Genomic DNA, 17,364 nt, shown 5'->3' with positions numbered 1-17,364 from the left:
TCAAGAGCAAGGTCAACGTCCTTGACAGTTCAAAAAGGTATTACACAACTACAACAATGTAAGAGTCGACTAGACAGGCAAAAATGCACACCCGTACCCACTGCAGTAACCTCGACACCATCATCACCATCGACATCGGCTCATACATACAATGTACATTACATCGATTGGAAATCCTCCGTATTCACGATCAAGTCACCCCACCGTAACCCATTCTAACGTCGGCACCCGTCATCACGTATATGAGTATCACAGACCGCGCTCCGCGAGGGAGGAAGCACAACGCCAATAGCGTCTAATCGCCGTGCACGACACCGTTGATCACGGCAGGCTCGCCCGCCTGCGACGCGCCGTCGTTGGTCTCCTCCACGTCGTCCTCCATCTCCATCAGCTTCGCAGCCAGCTGTAGCGTAGAATACAAAAAGTGTCTGTGTCAGATCGCTGAGGCAGACGGGCAAGACAACTCGGACGCACCTTCATAGCCTCGGCCTCATTCGAATAGTGTCTCCCCCGCGCACGCACAAACGCAGCGTGCTTCGCAGCCGCTGTACATAACACGTCGCACGCATCAGAGAGAAAGCGCTCGGATCAGCCACATAATCGAGATCAATCAAAGCAACCCAACCCACCTTCCTCATCCATCTCCTCATCCAGCTCGACCTCCTCCCCCGGATCCATCCCGCCCGCGCCCACGACCACACCCACGTCGTGGTCGTGATCGTGAATATCGCCCCTAGCCTCATGCGGCAGACTGAAGCTCGTGCTCCGGCTGCTCGTCGTGCTCCCGCCCGAACGGCCGCCCGCGCTCGCGGGCACACTCGAGAGCGACGTGCGCCGCGACGACGGGCCCGAGGTGTCCGCGCCCGTCGGCGAGGGCGAGCGCGCTGCTGCTGCTGCTGCTGCTGCGGTGGCGACGGCGGCGACGGGCGCAGGCGTAGGCGCACCCACAGATGTGGTCGAGTTGGTCGGCGAGCTGACGCGGTTGTGCCCGAGGTGGAGCTCTGGGATGTCTGTTTGTGCAGGGCATGGTCAATGTCAGTAAAATGACGTTGCGAGAGCGAAGAGTGGATGTATGCGTGCGGCTAGGAGACAGCACGACTCAAGGAAACAGACTGAGATAAATAACAGCGATAGACGCACCGCCCTCGACCTGATCCAGCTCCGCGTTATACCTCACAAACGGCGTCTTGGGCTCCGTGATCTTCATCAGACTGTCTTTCTGGATCTCCGTCAGCGCGAGGTTCTCCTCGTCCCACTGCAGGCTGCTGCAAACGTGCCAATAGCAAACGCAGTCCATCGTAAGCCTCGGTTCAATCACAACATCGCAGTGAAGGAGCGATGCGATGCAAGATACAGAGAAACGCACTGCTGATTCTGGCCCGGCACAGAGGCGTTCTTAAGGATGCCCTTCGGTTTCGGGTTCGATGCGGAGCGGGGCAGGGGCGGAACAGGGGGCGGGCTCTCGGTCATGGCGATGTCGGTGTGGTCGTTGGCTGTACTGTCTGACATGATCGCGCTGTCGAGAGGTATGTACAAGAAGCGGCGGGTGTGGACGGTGGTCGTGGAAAGGGGTCAGGTGGGGAGGGGGAGCGTCGAGGGTGTCACTCATGTTGGTCTTATTACCCCAAGCCCATATGTGGACCCGCGTGCGAATCCGGCGCACTCCATTTCGACATATCCTAGTACTCGCTTTACAGTGACGCCCCCAGCTCAAGCACTCGACCTATCCGTATCCATAGTACACATGTATCATCGTTGCCGTCTATTATACAAATCCCACAACCACATCTCAAACCCTCCAAGCCCCAGCCTACTGCAGCCCCATAAGCCCATTCATCAACCGCACCCCCGCACTATCCGGCTCCTGCCTCGCCATCTCCACCAAACTCAACAGCTTCTTAATCCCCACCTGCATCTTCACCTGCGCCCCCTCCTCCCCCTCCTCCGTCCGTGCGAATCCCGCGTCCGCAAGCCACCCCAGCAGACCCCGCAGACCCTCCTCGTCGGGGAACAGCTGCACATCCCGCAGCACCGCCTCGAGCGCGGCGAGGTTCGAGATCGGCGGCACGCGCATCTCCGTGTCGAACGCGTCTGCGAGCCCGAGCTCGGTGAGCAGCGGTCGGAGCGACGTCGTGGCGATGACGAGCAGCCGGCGGCCCTGGGTTGATTATGAGTGCGGTTAGTATGATATAGAGGAAATGTCTTACCTTGGGCGGCTTGCGCGCGATGAGCACGAGCAGCGTCTGCAGCACCGAGTTCGAGAACCGCGGCCCGATCGACGTCCAATCTGATCATACCACCACCCATCAAAAAAAACACGCCCCTCACGAAACAAGAAAACCAAAAGCTCACCAAGCAGCCGCTCCAGATTATCCACCACAATCACGCTGAGCGGGCTCTTATAGCTGTCCGCAAACGTCTTGCTGATCGCCTGGATCTTCTGCGCCTCCGAGAAGCCGACCATGCGGTCGGGCGAGATGAGCTTGATGAACGGGTACGCCGACGTCTGCGCGATCGTCGCCGCCAGCACCGTCTTCCCCGACCCGGGCGGCCCGTGCAGCAGCACGCTCACGAGCGGCGTGCGCGTCGACGTGCTCACCTGCTTCACGAACAGGTGCCCCCTGTCGAGCAGGTCCTGAAGTCGCACACGGGTTCATCATGTTCATTCACACAACGCGGAGAGCCGGGCTCACCTGCACGATCGGCGCATACGGAATCATCCCGTTCTGCGTCACCTCCTCCAGCTCCTCCTCCGACACGCCAAACGCCGGATGCACCTCCTCCAGCGCACACTCAAAGTCCGCCATACACACCTTCAGATCCTCCACGTCCTCCCCGATCCCCGCCATCGTCCCGACCTTGATATGCCTATTAAACGCAAACGACGTCGCGCTCTTCACGAGGCCCTCGATCTCCGCGCCCGAAAAGTTCTTCGCCTTGTCCGCGAGCAGGGGCAGGTCGACGTCGTCCGCCATGACCCTGTTCGTGCGCATCTTCGTCGTGTGGATGCGCAGGATCTGGTGCCGCCCGCGTGCGTCGGGGAGGGAGATCTCCATGTGCACCTCGAGCCGCCCGGGGCGCAGCACGGCCTCGTCGATCATGTCCATGCGGTTCGTCATGCCGATCACGAGGATGTTGTTCAGCTGGTCCACACCGTCCAGCTGTGGTCATCGTGTGTCAGCTATCCGTGCTAGGATATATTCTGGTGCAGGTGTCTTACCTTGGACAGAAGCTGGTTGACGACGGTGTCCCCGACACCCGTCCCGCTGTTCGTCGAGCCGCGCTGCTTGAATATAGCATCCATCTCGTCGAATATGATAATATGCAGCCCGCTCTCCTCGCCCTTCTCCTTGTACTACAACCCCACACACCGCCATCAGCTCTGCGCTAACATACGGAAGGAAGGAGGGCGGGCACACACACCTCTTTCTCGGCATCCGCGAACAGCTTCCTGATGTTCTCCTCCGACGCACCGACGTACTTGTTTAGAATCTCGGGGCCGTTGACGATCTTGGGCTCGCGCGCGTTCAGCATCTTGCCGATCTGACGCGCGATGAGCGTCTTCCCGGTTCCCGGGGGACCGTGCAGGAGGATACCTGGCGACGGCTATGTGAGCTTCCCAGAGTATTACAAGTTACACGTATAAGCTGGTGTAACGTACCCTTGACATGCTGAATACCGAGCTTCTCGACGAGTGCAGGGGGGAAGACGCGCGAGGCGAAGGCGCGGCGGAAGATGGAGCCGAACTCGTCGTCGAGACCGCCGATGCCCATCTCCTCGAACTTGAAGTTGGGAGCGATGATCGCGTTCGACGCTGCCCTTGGAGCTTCCGGTTAGCATTCACACATCTAGGCTGGCGCCAAAAGGACAACACATACTTCCTCGCGCTCGACTTGATGACAATCGGACTGTCCCCCGCCTTCATCATCGTCACATCCGTCTTCTCCATCAAAATGCCCATCTGCCCTCCCGCTCCCGACGCCCCACCCCCACCGCCCCCACCCCCACCCCTCCCGAGCTGCTGCTCATCCGCGAGCTCCAGCCCGCGCACACCCACGACCTGCAGCCGCAGCTTCTCGCCGTGGAACTCGAACGTCAGAATCTCGCCGGGCGCGAAGACGACGCCGGCGTACGCGCGGAGGAAGGTCTTGGTCATGTCGTCCGCGCTGAAGGGCTTGCCGCCCGCGTCGTAGTTCTTGCGGATGAAGCCGACGGTGAGGTCGAGCGACTCGAGGAAGGGCGGGGCGGCGGAGTGTGGCGGGGCGGGGAGGGCGTCGATGGGGGCGCTGTCGCCGACGAGGGAGAGGCCGATCCATTCGCGGTGCCCTTGGGAGACGGCGATTGTGCCCGGGGCGATTTTGCCGGTGTTGTCGTGGCTGGTGGGGTGTGTGTTAGTTGTGGGATGTGGGATGTGGGGTGGAGAGGAGACGTACAGGGTGGTCATGGGAAAGTCCCGCTTGACGAGGACGTGCTGGCCAGAGGGAAAATCGGAGGGGTTCACGACGACGCGGTTGGAGAAGGCGAGGGCCTCGTTAGGCATCGAGACGATGGCATAACTATCCAGAGTCGTCAGTATGTGCATATATGCATGCGTCATAGACGAACCGCATGTCCCCTCCGCGCTGCTGTGATGGGGGTGGTGGCCTGCGATCGCCATAGCCCCTTTGTTCGTTCGAGCGTTTCTCAAAGAGATCCCGAGACGGGTCGTTGTAGTGCGCGCCTGGTGAGGGTCTGCCGCGTCCATCCTGGGGCAAGCGCGAGTATGGCTGCTGAGGAGGTGGCTGGGGGTTGTTGGATCTGAAAAAGCCGCTCATGTCTCCTGGTATGTTTGACAGATTCTGTCCTGCAGATTAGGTGGATATATGTATGTCCGCGAGAAAGACAAGATGGGTGTCGAAGACGTGTTTCGTCGTCAGCAGCAGCAGCAGTGCCCTTGTCGCGTGGGTTTCCATATCGGGTATGTCCAGTTCTCGGCTAACAGTGCTCCACACCAAAGCTGACCCGACTCGGTTCACCTCATGCACCTCGTCTCCTCCCCGGTCCCCCTTTGTCCCATTCCCCCACCATGCACGGCCCCATCCTCATATTTGAAGACGATGGAAACAGCACAAGCCCGTATCCCGACATTCCCCTCGACAAAAAATCATGTCGTCTCATGGGACCCACAGCTCTGGTGCGCAACCATCCTACCTAGCCCCAATCAAAACTCCTCAATGCCACTTTGCAGATCGTGCAGGCCCTCATGGCCGTCCTCGTCCTCCTCTCCCTCCTCTACAAGCGCAATCGCGAGTCCCCAAAGCGGCCCTGGCGAATCTGGTGGGGCTCCCTAACGTTCGCACCGTCGTCATCCCCGCTTACCCCGTCGTCTTTCAGGCTATTCGACGTATCCAAGCAGCTCTTTGGCCAGGCGTTCATACACGGCGTAAACGTCCTCATTTCGGACGTCAGCTCACATGTATCGGCGGGAAACGCGTGCACCTTCTACTTCCTCAACATCCTTGTCGATACCACATTAGGCGAGTACGCTCTGTGACGCCGTGATGCGGAGACACACCGTTTGACTGTGTGGGCTGACCCCGGTTCTGGCTTGCAGGCGTGGGGCTCATATATGTCTTTCTCCATGTCTTTGCCTATGTCCTCAACGAGAAGCTCCATCTTACTGGCTTCGAGTCCGGCAAGTACGGTGATCCGCCTTCCTACTCGTTTTGGCTCCGCCAGGCCGCAGTCTACGTCGTTGCTCTCTCCGCGATGAAGCTGAGCGTCATTGGCCTCTTCGCCGTGTGGCCCGGTATCTCCAAGGTCGGCGACTGGTTGCTGAGCTGGACCGAGATTGGATCCGGCGAGACGTTCCAGGTCATCTTGTGCGTACCCTTTCAGACTCTAACTCTTACTGCAAGAATTTCATGCTGTTTGAACGCAGTGTCATGGGCCTCTTCCCGATCTTGATGAACATCCTCCAGTTCTGGCTCATCGACTCCATCGTCAAAGCCTCCGCGACGAACCTCACCCTCCCCACGTCCCGCCGCACGAGCGACGAGCGCGACCGCGAGCCGCTCTTCCGCGCGCACTCTGACGATGACGATGACGACGACGACCATGGATACGACCATCGTCACGATCTCGAGGCTCCCCCGCCTGTCTCTGCTTCTACCTCACGCGTCACCTCGCGCGACGATCTCAAGACCGTCGTCGGCTCCGCATCCGATACAAAGTCCATCCCCAGCGGCCCCACCACCCCGCGCTCCATCTCCTCCCGCCCTTCCAAGACGGAAGTGTCCGCCGCGGACGCACAGCACGAATACCCACCCGAGGGCAGCGTCTCGTCGTCGTCTTCGTCGTCGAGGATAAGTCACCACTCTCCGGCGTCGCGACACCGGTATAAGCAGGCGCCCCCGCCTGCGCTGGACTTTGAGTGTATTGCACATACGCCGGCGGAGAATGTTGTTACGCCTGCGACGGGTGATCCGGCGGCGGCGGCGAAGCGGCTGTCTGCGGTGGTGCGGATGGACGTCGGGCGTCTGTCGCCTGGCTCGGCGGGTGCCGCCGGCGTTTTGATGGCGCAGGAGGGATCCAATGGCCAAGCTGGGAGGGCCGCGCAAGACGACGTGGATGACTGGGCGAACCGTGTCGGCGAGGACGAGTGGACTGGCCGCCGGATGGGCGCGCGGAAGGAGGACGTGGAGGAGGCGTGGCGGAGTCCGGCGGTGAAGCGCGTGGGGTCGTGAGGGCGCGGACTTTGAGAACGTTGACGCGGACATTTCAAGGTGCATGATACGGTGCATATACCATTTGCATAGACTCGAGTTATGGCTTTCACGCGGGTTTTTAGTGTACGTTATTTACATATTGTTTGACTAAGTACTGTTCCAGTGTTGGCGGTTATACACCTTTTACCGCTGGTTTTTTGCGAGTCGGAGTCTAGTTGACAAGCTGGTGCGAGCAAGTCTAAGCGGGGGCTTTCTTTTTGCGGTCTGCTCGGAACGGAACCTCGATCGGATCGAGCCACGCGTCTGCCGCAATCCTCGGGGTAATACAATTTAAATTATCCAACGCGCTCACACGCAGATAAACAACATCCCTTTCTTTTCCTCGACATCAGCCCTCTCTTCTCTCTTAAACAAAAGTCTCTCTTGGATAGACCGCTGCAACAGATAGACGTGACCATGGCAGGCTCGTCGCCCAGCATCGCAGCAGCAGCAAGTCTAGATGGCGATTCCGCCACCCAGCGCGACGCGTCAGCTTCAACTTCAGTATCAGCTTCGGCATCGGCATCGGCGTCGGCGTTCTCGCTCCAGAACATCCTAGGCGAGAACCACGACACGGTCGAGCACCCCAAGTACCAGGAGCAGCTCGATGCCAGCGGCAGTGTGCCGGCGGCGGGGTGGGACGAGGAGGGCACGGAGCATGTCGCGCCTGAGGGGTTTTGTGTTGAGTGTGAGGGTGCGTTTGTTTCGTCTTTGCTTTTTGCTGGGGGCAGTGGTTGATCTGAGGTTTTGTGTGCGATTCGTGACATGCGATTTGGGATTGGATTGGCTTGGACAGATCAGCCCGCGCAGCTGCACTGCGAGGCGTGCGCGGAGAGGTTCTGCGAGGTGTGCTTCGCGGCGCTGCACAGGAAAGGAACGCGCAAGGCGCACGCGACCAAGGCGCTCGAGTACGAGGAGCCTGCGCGCAAGAAGGCGAAGACGGAGGTTGGGGGAGGGGAGGATAAGGAGGTGCGTGTGGTGCTGGTTCTTTCTCATTCCTTGTTGTCTGAAGGGCTGACTTGATCGCGTTTTTGCCGTGCCGCTCTACTACTCTGCTCTATCGCGTACAGAATGGAGAAGACATCGCGATGAACTCGGACGAGGAACTCGAGATGCTGGTATCCCAGCCACCCGCCGCAAGCACCAGCACCGCCGTTCTCAGCCCACAGCCCTCGGCCGGTGCAGACGCTGGCAAAGCGGGCGACTGGTTCCTCGAGCGCGCGAAATACATCCCCCTGCGGTTAACGCTCTCCGAGCGCAAGTTCCTGCGCCTGCTCGAGGCCGCGCTGCAGGTCAGCGAGTACACGGACCGGATCGACACCCTCGGCTTCGGGCTGAGCAAGGCCAAGCGGATCGTGCAGCAGATCCGCGAGCTGTGCGCGATCCTGTCGGGGTTGGTGCTCAGCGCAGACTACAAGGCGGGGCAGGAGCTGTTCCAGGACCGCGATTTTGCGAGCAACGATGTGTTTTATCAGCAGATATTCGAGCTGGGGAGGCGGCACAAGATTATGAACCCGGATAAGATGCGGACGACGTATGGGAAGCTGATATACCTTCTTCAGGTGCGCCGCGCCGCTTCCCGCTCGCTCACATGCGTGTAGTATCGCTGCTGACCCGGACACACGCGCTGTGCGACGCAGGACAGCCAAACGCCCGAGGTGAAGGACCTGCTCAGCTTCTCGTGCGTGAAGCCGATCAAGACGGTGTACAGCGTCCTCGAGGAGCACGGCGCGCTCGCGCTGCTCACGGACGACCTCATCCTCGCCGCGACGCGCGAGATCTACGCCGAGGGCCGCACGCGGCGCGACGTCCAAAAAGAGATCCGCATCAAGGAGCGCGCGATCGAGACGCTCGGTGCGCGCTACGCCCGCGACGGGCTCGACGAGGAGAAGGTCAAGCAGTGTTTGTACAGTATTGGGGACAACCACGCGTTTTTGAGGACGAATCGCGACCCGTGTGAGAGGATGATTGAGTATCTGAAGGAGCACTTTCATCCAACGCAGGCGACGAGTGGGAAGGCGAGCTTGGCGATTAGGAGCGGGAAGGGCGGGGCGCGGCTGAGCCATGACCATGCGCGGCAGTATGCGTATGTGCTGCAGAGTCTGACGCTGTGGAGGGAGATTCTGCACGGTGCGTCGCGGTGTTTTCTCTAATGCCACTAACTCCCCGCTCGTTTGCTGATTGACAATGTTAGATATGTTCAGACTGTGGTCGCTGGCCGAGCAGGATCTGCTCTCCGAGAACGTCCCTTACCGCCTGCGCGACACTGGACAGGGCCTGAACCGCGTACAAGCCGCGCCGAAGACCTCGCGCATGATGCATGCCATTCTCGACAAGGCGCAGCAGAGCGTCGGCTCCTGGGTCGGCTCCTCCGCCATCCACATGGGCGACCACAACGTGCCCAACGCGCTCATGTTCATCGGTCAGTCTCCATCCATGCACCAATCCTCGTGCTCGCGCGCGCGGCTATTCACACGACATCGTGTATCCTCCCACAGACAAATACTCGCAGATCTACCGCATCCTCCTGCCCATCTGCAACACGCTCGCGCAGATCCCAGCGCTCGCCGACGTGCCCGCGCTGCGGTCGTACATCGAGGACGAGTTCGGGTCGCCCGAGGCGTGCGCGCGCGAGATCCTGGGCGACTTCTTCAGGCACGGATTCGACGGCTCGGGCGCGGACAACTTTTTTGACGCGGGGTCGTGCATCGACGGGCGGCTGACGAGCGCGTGGAACTGGTGCTCGAATCTGGAGAAGAAGCGGTATTTTCATGTGTTTTTGCTTACTGGTGGGTTGCGGGGTCTTCTTGGTGATCATGCGTGGCGAGCTGATGGCTTTGTTTGTTTTTTTCTCTTTCTTTCTTTCTTAGGTTTCGTGGGGTTCGATGGGGACTGGTAGCCGTGCTTGGCGAATGGGGTGCTGTGTTGGTTTACACGGATGTCCTTTGTGGGAGAGCCTTTGTAGCGGTGTTTCTCCAGCCGTAGTGTTACTGCTTAATTGCAATGCTGCTGATAATCTCTGGTCGAAATTTCTCGTTGCGTTTCGACGCCGTAAACGTGAAGTTGCTGGGCGGTCTGTTGGGTCAGAGTCGTTGTTCCCAAGCCATCCCATAGAGAGGCCTTTTCAAAAATCAATATATGCCTCGTGATTTCGTCCATCTCTGAGTTATGATTCTAATATGTTAGCGAGTTTCGAGTCAGTGACTCGTGCTCAGAGGGATGGAGGCTGCCGACCGTCAAGCCGGCATTTGCCGAATTATTTTCTGCGGTGCGAAGTTGGACCCACAGGTGCACGGGCCACCTTTAAGCGCTCCCCCTGCCAGTACCATGCACTATCACCATCGTCATCCGCCTACAGGATCCCTATTGTCTTTGCTCGTACACTCTCGGCCTTCCACCACAAGTCGAACCACCCACTTATGTCCGATGATGTACAAGCGGACTCGCGCGAGGAGCCTCTGCCCGTCAAGAATGTTTTCTCTTGCATAGACTACTCTCCAGACGGCGAGATGTTTGCGGCTGGGTCCCAATATACAGACGTAAATCTGTGGAGCGCCGGGACGGGCACGCATATCCAGATGCTGAAGCCTAATCATCCAGCCCTCTGGCTGTCGTTCTCTCACTCCGGACGCCAGCTAGCCGCCATATGCTCCATATTGTACAACCTCCAGCGTGCCCAAGTAGTTATCTGGGACGTGGTTCACGACGAAAAGGAAACAGATCGCAAAGGGTATCTTGAAACGAGCTACCAAAGCGACGGCAGCGTTGATGGACGCCATTACCGAGTGGCTTTCTCCCCGGATGACAGTCTCATTGCCGTTATGACACCTCTGTGTATCGTCGTGCAGAGTGCGGCATCAGGGCAGTTGGTTTTGGATGTAGCAACGATGAGCGACGGCTGTCGGCTTGCATCTGTTCTTGGCTTTACGTCCGATGGCCAACGACTCTTGTATGCATACTACGACGAGACTCGCGCAGGCAACGCATCACTAGAAGTGCGCAGCTCCGACATGGAGGGACATCAGCAGACGTCCTTCAGTCTATCACTGGCGTTTCCCTCGTCTTCCTTTCCTCATAGATTGCCGTATATCTGCTCTCCTGACGGCGGTGCTCTTGCTGGACCAATTTCGCCAGGTGGATCCCAGATCTGGGACACAGAAATGGGGAATGCGCTGCACGGGGCACTTCACAGGCATCCGGGAAATACATCATGTATCTGTTTCTCGCGCGACGGAAAGTGGGTTATCGAGGGCTCATTGGAGAGTACGCTGTGCATATGGGACGCCTCCACGGGAGAGAGGGTGATGGAACCGCTGGAGCACAGGTCATTCGTGCCCTTGATAGCGATTGCTTGTTCTCCATCAAAAGACAGTGTTGCATGCGTCGACTCGGAAGGAGACATTCACTTCTGGGACCTTCATACCCGGCAGGTCGTACTCTCATCTGTATGTCCATCCTATCAGTTCGTGCGTTATCTAATCACGCCTGCACTTTCCAGGCGCCACAGGAGAAAGTTCATCCTTCTCCTCTACGACACCCCTACCGCAGTGGTAGTGTCAGAACTGTGCACGTGTTCCCGGACGGCCGACGCTTCATTAGCAGTGCCCACTGTGATGACTACATTCGCATATGGGATACGCAAACAGGAAAACAGGTCAAGCAAATATTGTTTCAGGGCGGCTGTGTCACATCACTTTCTGGAGATGGGACACTATTAGCAGCTGGACCTACGGGGCGCATTGGATGTGTCGCTCTCCTGAACGCAAACACCGGCGAGGAGTATCCGTCTCCCCTATTCTCCTCCGACGTTATAACCAAGAAGATAGTCTTCTCTCCTGACAGCTCCACTCTTGCCATCGTGCTCAACGAAGCCGTTCATCTGGTGTACAACGTGTTGGGTGATCGGAAGTTCAGGCGTTTGGCGGTGGATGGAGTCATGGATGTCGCTTTCTCGCCAGACGGGACACACTTTGCTTACGCGGGTGGAAATACGGGAGACGTCTTCGTTTGTGACACCCTCACGACGGATGTTACTGTCCGATTTCCAGGGTCAGCACGCTCAATGAACGATGGGTCCCTCTTTTTCTTCCCGGATGGCCGGCGCGTGCTCGACACCTGCCAAGAATTCAACGTGAGGGTCTGGGACATTTCGACGGGCGAGAAAGCTTTCAACTACCCCGTGTCAGCGACGAAATATGGCTTGGGTGTAGTATCTCCGGATGGTCAATCATTCATCCGCGACTGGGTGGAAGGCATGGCTGACTCCGGGCTCGAGATGCTGGATGTGGCTAGCGGGAAACGGCTCTGGCGCATCACGGGAGTTGTTTCGGCCATAGCAGTCGCTTTTGTGCCGGCAGGAGACAAGATTGTTGTCGGACTTGAGAGTGGGGGGTTACAGGTGCTTGATGCCAATACAGGAAGGATACTTCCGCCTAGAGATGACTCTGATGACCACTCGACTATCGAGCCGGAAAACGTACGTGAAGTCTGTTTCTTTTCCTGGGTTCTGCTCAAGTTTTTTCCGCGGTCTCATAGGGATCACGTACGGCTGCTTCACGTCAGCCAAGGGGTCTAGCCGATTGGGACGATGATTCAATCTTGAATGTGCGTTTAGGCAACCATATAACCTTTTCCAAGCCTCCGAGACTAACGATCCCCTTAGCTACCCCTTCCACTAGGACGCTCTACTCAGAAGAAAGCTCAGGCTAATAATAACGGCACGCATCCACAACACGTTCGCAAAGGAAGGAAGGACCCCGACAAGATCAATCAGGGCGCAGGACTCATAGCCCGGTTTTCCTCTCGCCTTAGACTAACTCGGGCTAGTACATCCGAGCCGCCAGGTGAACGTCGCGGAATATCACGGGCGTTCCAGCTCGTGAGCGTTGGTCGAGCAAAAGACGTGAGTATCGTGTTTTACTCAAAATTGGGTCAAAATCAAACATAAATATGATCAGCGTGTGCTTGCAGCAGGAGGGCACGGTAACCGCGCGCAGGACCGTCACCGGCTCCAGTCTGAAGCTGATGATAGCTCATCCAGTCTTTCGCCGTCTGGATCAAACCGCGCCCTCCCGCCTTCCACCCATGTTGAAGGTGAAAGTGCCAGTAGCACGTCAAGCAGCAACTGGCTTGTAGATTACGTGTGCTACTGCGTATGTTTGCCCCGCTGGAGCTCACATGGGACTACTATACCTAAGTGAGGTGGGGGGACATATCTCCTCCGGGTTGGCGTAAGAAGTATGCTGATTTTCGTGCGGCGTACCTTCAAAGCTATGCCATCATTTGATCTACACCATATAGTTGATAGCTAGACACAGATACCTGCAGTAAGATAAGTTAATGATTGGTGCGTCGAGCCGTGATTTGCCTCACTCAGTGAAAGTGAATGTCCGCATGCAGGGGTAGAGCGCAATCTGTATGTCCACTTCAGCTATACTGTACACGCGTTCGAGTTCTAAGTTCCTTTACATACGTGATAAACTTTTCTCTGAACCTCTATTATGTGTTGTTTCGTATCTTCATCGTCTTGCAGCTCCCTCAAGAACGTGCCATGTGCTTGAGATGAGAGCCAGCACAGAGCGAGATCCAACGGAGGCCCCACGCCGTGTACGCCAATACTTCCCTTGGGAGCGGCAAAGTATGGATCGTCCGAGCGCGTAGTAGCCTAGAGAGACATTGCTACCTGGGAGCTCTGACGCACGTCAGCAAAAGTAGGAAGTGAGGGTGAGAGTTGGCTTGGGGGCGACCCAGCATATAGGCGTTTTTATACTGACAATTGCCATTAGGAGTACTTATCGGTCTTTAGGCTGTGGTTCTCAGCGAACTACTGGTAAGTGTCCGCACAGCGTTAGTCTAAGGTCCACAGGTTGTGAAAGATTATTTTGCTGGGGCTAACCGATTTCCTGTAAATTTGACAGACTCCGTGTCCATCGCGACGAACTATGCATAGCAGTCTTGAGGCAAGCCTGAGCGACATCATACGCTCTTGAAGAGATCACGAATCATCTGCAGGTCGGGACGTTGTCAAGCTTGCCGGCCCGCTGATAAAGGTTTTCAGAGCGCTCGTCTTGGTAAGTTATAGTTTTGGGGATTATGGGAGCATTAGGAGACAAAGGTATTTCGAAGGGAAGGATGTTTGTACTTTAAGCTTTGAAGCGACCTAGTGGAACGAAGCCAACGAACAGGGGCTATCCAACGGAAGTTACCGAGCGTGTTTGTCGCTGCGGGTGCCAACGCACACGATGTATGGAACGATGAGCAGGAGTCTGACAGCCATCCTAGGTTTGGCCTCTCTTACTTTCCTTTGTCTTTTATACTCGGCGGCGAACGATATTGTCAAAGTCGTCTCGCCGCAGGGATGTCGGATGTCATGGATGTCCCCCTCGTACATCCTCCAGACGCGTTTCGACCAGTCATGGACTCCGCTGGCGAACAGGTACTCGCTATGGCTGTATCGCGAGGTGGGGTGGCAGCCGAATGAGGTTCGTTTAATGTCCTATCGCGTTCGTTCTGCAAAATGATAGCTGAGGCTGCAGGCGCTGCGAATACACGCTCCGTGAAATCAGGTGCATGGTCTTCCTGTGCTTTTCGTGCCAGGCAACGCCGGCTCGTCGCACCAAGTGCGGTCGATAGCCTCCTCAGCCGCCAGACAGTACTACTCTTCGCCGTATGTGATTTCAGAGGAGTTTTCTGGGAGGGAGCACGCGAAGCCCCTGGACTTCTTTGCTGGTGCGCCGCTCCGCCTTGCTTCGCCTGCGTAACCCTGACAGTCTTCCTCAAACGTAGCCGAGTTCAACGAGGATCTCTCAGCTTTCCATGGACCAACGATGGATTCTCAGATATCATACACGTCAGCTGCGATATCCTATATCCTCTCCCTCTACCCGCCCGGCACACAGGTCATCCTCATGGGCCACTCCATGGGCGGAGTCGTCTCCACCGCTCTCCTCGATTCATCCAACATCTCTGCGCTTATCACAATGTCCACGCCCCACACTCTCCCACCCGCCAGCTTCGACGCACGCATGGACGCGCTGTACGCACAGAACCTGCAGATTCTCCAGGAAAGCCCGACGCCCGTGTTGTCCATCTGCGGCGGCGTGACGGACACGACGATCCATTCCGAGTCGTGCATCCTACCGAGCGCGACGATCGCGCAAAAAGCGGAGCTGGAGCTGTATAGGCGGACGGTGTTCACGTCCGCGCTGGAAGGCGCGTGGACGGGCGTCGGGCACCGCGAGATGGTGTGGTGCCACCAGGTGCGGTGGCGTGTCGCGCGCGCGGCGCTCGAGCTGGCCGAGGCGCGGTCGGGTGCGCAGAGGGCGGTTGTGCTAGATCGGTGGCTGAGGGATGGGCATGATTTGCCACCGGCGGGGTGGCAGACGGAGGGGATGGCGCTTGGCGAGAGGTCGTCGTACGAGGCGCTCCCGGAGGGTATGCATCTCGTGTTGAAGAAACCCCAAGGGATACACGATTACCTTTTGCCCGTGCCCCTGGATGGCGACGGCTCCAAGTTCGTGTTGTATGTCTCGCGGGGTGCTGTTGGGCCTGTGTCTCCACAACATGCTATCTCATTGAAGGCGTCGGTGTTCCGCTGCGCGCCTCCGTCAGACAGTGCGGATTCAGCAGCGCCACCAGCCTGTCAAAGTTTACCTCCCACAACACTCAAGCTTCTCCCACATCCCATTCCTGGGAAGTCTTTCCCCGTTCCGGACGAGGGCTCAGACGAGAGTGAGGGCGTTGTCCTCTTTGAGGTGGATGTTCCGCCATATTTGGGGGAAGGTGAATGGGTGGGTGTACATATTGAAGGTCACGAAGGCGGCTGGGTCATAGGCGGCTTTGAAAGAAGTGAGCTCGTTGTCAGCGACATTTCGACATTCGGTAAGCATGGCCCAGGTCTCGCCTGTTGTACTCGATCTCTCATCTTGCATGCAGACTTGCTCCTTGGCAAGGCCTCGATAACGTTCCCCAGCGGCGATCGGCCAGCACTCCGAACATCCATCCGCCTTCCCAAGCTCACTGTAGACGCTATCTTGGTATACCGCTTAGTCCCTCAACACGCAGAGGCTCAATCCTCTTGCTCCGGCAAGTTCTCTCATCCTGCTTCCTCGGACGTCGCTTACATCAACTCAACGCAGAACCCCTCCTAGCCCCTCTCCTGCAATACACCTCCCACTCTTCCGAGATACATTATTTCCCACTCACGCATGCCAAGTCCGTAGCTCTGCACACGCACAGCACCGCCCCGTACGTCCCGCCCGTGCGTGACGCCCCGTCCAAGGGAATCGCGATGACGATCTACTCCTCCAGCCAGCCCGGGTGCGAATCGGTCCTGTCGTTCGATATCGCGATCGACTGGTGGGCGAGCGCCGGGCGCGCGGCGACGCGGTTACCGGCGACGCTCGTGTGCTGGGCTACCGGGGTTGTGTGTCTACTCATGCTGTGCGCGTGGCGCGAGGGCCGCATGCGGCGGCATGGTAAGGGGATCTCGAGCGTGCAGGAGAAGTTTGGGTTGTTTGTGAAGGGGATGTTGCCGAAGGTGCTGTTGGCGTCGTTCGTGCTGGCGTTGGTTCCCCTCCCGTCGAGCTTGTACCTCGGGACGCGGGGAGAGCCGCTGTTTGCGCCGTTGGCGCCGTTGATTGTGATGACTGCGACGGGAGCTGTGATTATTAGCTGGTGGATGCTGTCATTAGTGTTGATGCCGATAAGATGGGTGAGGAGACGGTTAGGCGGGAGGTCAGTGTGAGCTGTTGGCTTCTCAGGGATGAGGTTTACTGACCGCTATCTACACAGAAGCAATCCACAGCCTCATGAATCTGGCCCAATGCGCAGGAGCACTGTCGCATCGATGACGTTTATCCTTCTGCTCATCTTCCTTCTCATCCCGTGGCAAGTCGCATTTTTGGGCTGCTGGATCATCCAGCTATCCATCTGTACCGCCCCAGAAGATCTCCATCCTGCCGACAACCCCGACCGAGATGCCCGCCAAGATGCAATGGGCGGTGCGATACCACTGCTAGACGTAAACGCCAACGCCAACGCCAACGAAGACGAAGATTCCGATGCAATCAGACCTCCCTTGCGTTCAAATACTAATTTCTCGCCTCCCCCATCACTTAGACACTCAACATCAACGAATCATGAAAACGAGCACATTCTACTCCTCATGACCTGGCTCATCCCGTTTGTCGCGCCCATCCTTGTGGTCTGGGTGCGAGCGCTGCTCACCGCGGGCTACACGACACCGTTCAACGGGGACCACAACTTCCTTCGGATTCTCCCTATCTTGGTTCTGTCGGATATGTGTTGGGGTGGGAAGTCGGTGCTTTCGCTTCCAAGGTGAGCTATACCCACTGGCTTCCTATATTGCATCGAGTATGGTTTACTGACGCAGTGTGTTGCAGTCCGCTGGTAGGATGGGGGTTTGCTGGAACTGCCTTGGTGGTGTTCTTGGTGGGACCCAGGCATGCGTACTTGGCGTACGACATGGTCAATGTGCAGATCGGTGTCGTTATTGTTGTATTTGCTCTCCTTAGGGGCGCTCCATCTCGTTCATAGATAATTGGTAGTAGTGTATTTATCTGGATTACATATGGATTGATAGCGGCGGTGAGGTGCA

At 57.6% G+C, this 17,364-nt stretch overlaps 5 protein-coding genes across 5 annotated transcripts; 3 read left to right on the top strand and 2 right to left on the bottom strand.

The window, feature by feature from the left end:
- Positions 1-23: 23 nt before the first annotated feature.
- On the bottom strand, positions 24-1,582 carry CONPUDRAFT_111144 (uncharacterized protein). The gene is made up of 5 exons (XM_007775348.1): positions 1,367-1,582; positions 1,141-1,265; positions 630-1,010; positions 475-545; positions 24-403 (listed from the first exon to the last, which is right to left on the bottom strand). Exons 1-5 carry the CDS (start codon positions 1,507-1,509, stop codon positions 296-298), a joined length of 828 nt encoding a protein of 275 aa, XP_007773538.1. The 5' UTR covers positions 1,510-1,582; the 3' UTR covers positions 24-295.
- A 158-nt stretch (positions 1,583-1,740) lies between these two features.
- On the bottom strand, positions 1,741-4,757 carry CONPUDRAFT_130827 (vesicular-fusion protein SEC18). Its single transcript, XM_007775347.1, has 10 exons — positions 4,606-4,757; positions 4,434-4,556; positions 3,879-4,376; positions 3,662-3,819; positions 3,424-3,596; positions 3,221-3,355; positions 2,694-3,161; positions 2,353-2,635; positions 2,208-2,287; positions 1,741-2,158 (listed from the first exon to the last, which is right to left on the bottom strand). Exons 1-10 carry the CDS (start codon positions 4,608-4,610, stop codon positions 1,811-1,813), a joined length of 2,271 nt encoding a protein of 756 aa, XP_007773537.1. The 5' UTR covers positions 4,611-4,757; the 3' UTR covers positions 1,741-1,810.
- Positions 4,758-5,020: 263 nt separating this feature from the next.
- On the top strand, positions 5,021-6,868 carry CONPUDRAFT_168857 (uncharacterized protein). Its single transcript, XM_007775346.1, has 5 exons — positions 5,021-5,173; positions 5,228-5,316; positions 5,374-5,516; positions 5,594-5,861; positions 5,921-6,868. The coding sequence occupies exons 1-5, from the start codon at positions 5,066-5,068 to the stop codon at positions 6,723-6,725; spliced, it is 1,413 nt and encodes a 470-aa protein (XP_007773536.1). The 5' UTR covers positions 5,021-5,065; the 3' UTR covers positions 6,726-6,868.
- Positions 6,869-7,082: 214 nt separating this feature from the next.
- Positions 7,083-9,763, top strand: CONPUDRAFT_130825 (uncharacterized protein). The gene is made up of 7 exons (XM_007775345.1): positions 7,083-7,440; positions 7,543-7,724; positions 7,817-8,308; positions 8,387-8,876; positions 8,941-9,168; positions 9,245-9,535; positions 9,617-9,763. The coding sequence occupies exons 1-7, from the start codon at positions 7,164-7,166 to the stop codon at positions 9,643-9,645; spliced, it is 1,989 nt and encodes a 662-aa protein (XP_007773535.1). The 5' UTR covers positions 7,083-7,163; the 3' UTR covers positions 9,646-9,763.
- Positions 9,764-13,999: 4,236 nt separating this feature from the next.
- CONPUDRAFT_139690 (PGAP1-domain-containing protein) lies at positions 14,000-17,303 on the top strand (the record flags this gene model as incomplete). Its single annotated transcript, XM_007775344.1, has 7 exons — positions 14,000-14,227; positions 14,312-14,474; positions 14,532-15,626; positions 15,681-15,830; positions 15,884-16,481; positions 16,539-17,084; positions 17,150-17,303. The coding sequence occupies 7 exons, from the start codon at positions 14,000-14,002 to the stop codon at positions 17,301-17,303; spliced, it is 2,934 nt and encodes a 977-aa protein (XP_007773534.1).
- Between the last annotated feature and the right edge of the window lie 61 nt (positions 17,304-17,364).

Source organism: Coniophora puteana (assembly GCF_000271625.1).
Source record: "Coniophora puteana RWD-64-598 SS2 unplaced genomic scaffold CONPUscaffold_14, whole genome shotgun sequence".
Lineage (NCBI taxonomy): Eukaryota > Fungi > Basidiomycota > Agaricomycetes > Boletales > Coniophoraceae > Coniophora > Coniophora puteana.
Note: the sequence above shows the minus strand (reverse complement) of the source record. Positions and strands in the feature narration are given on the sequence as shown.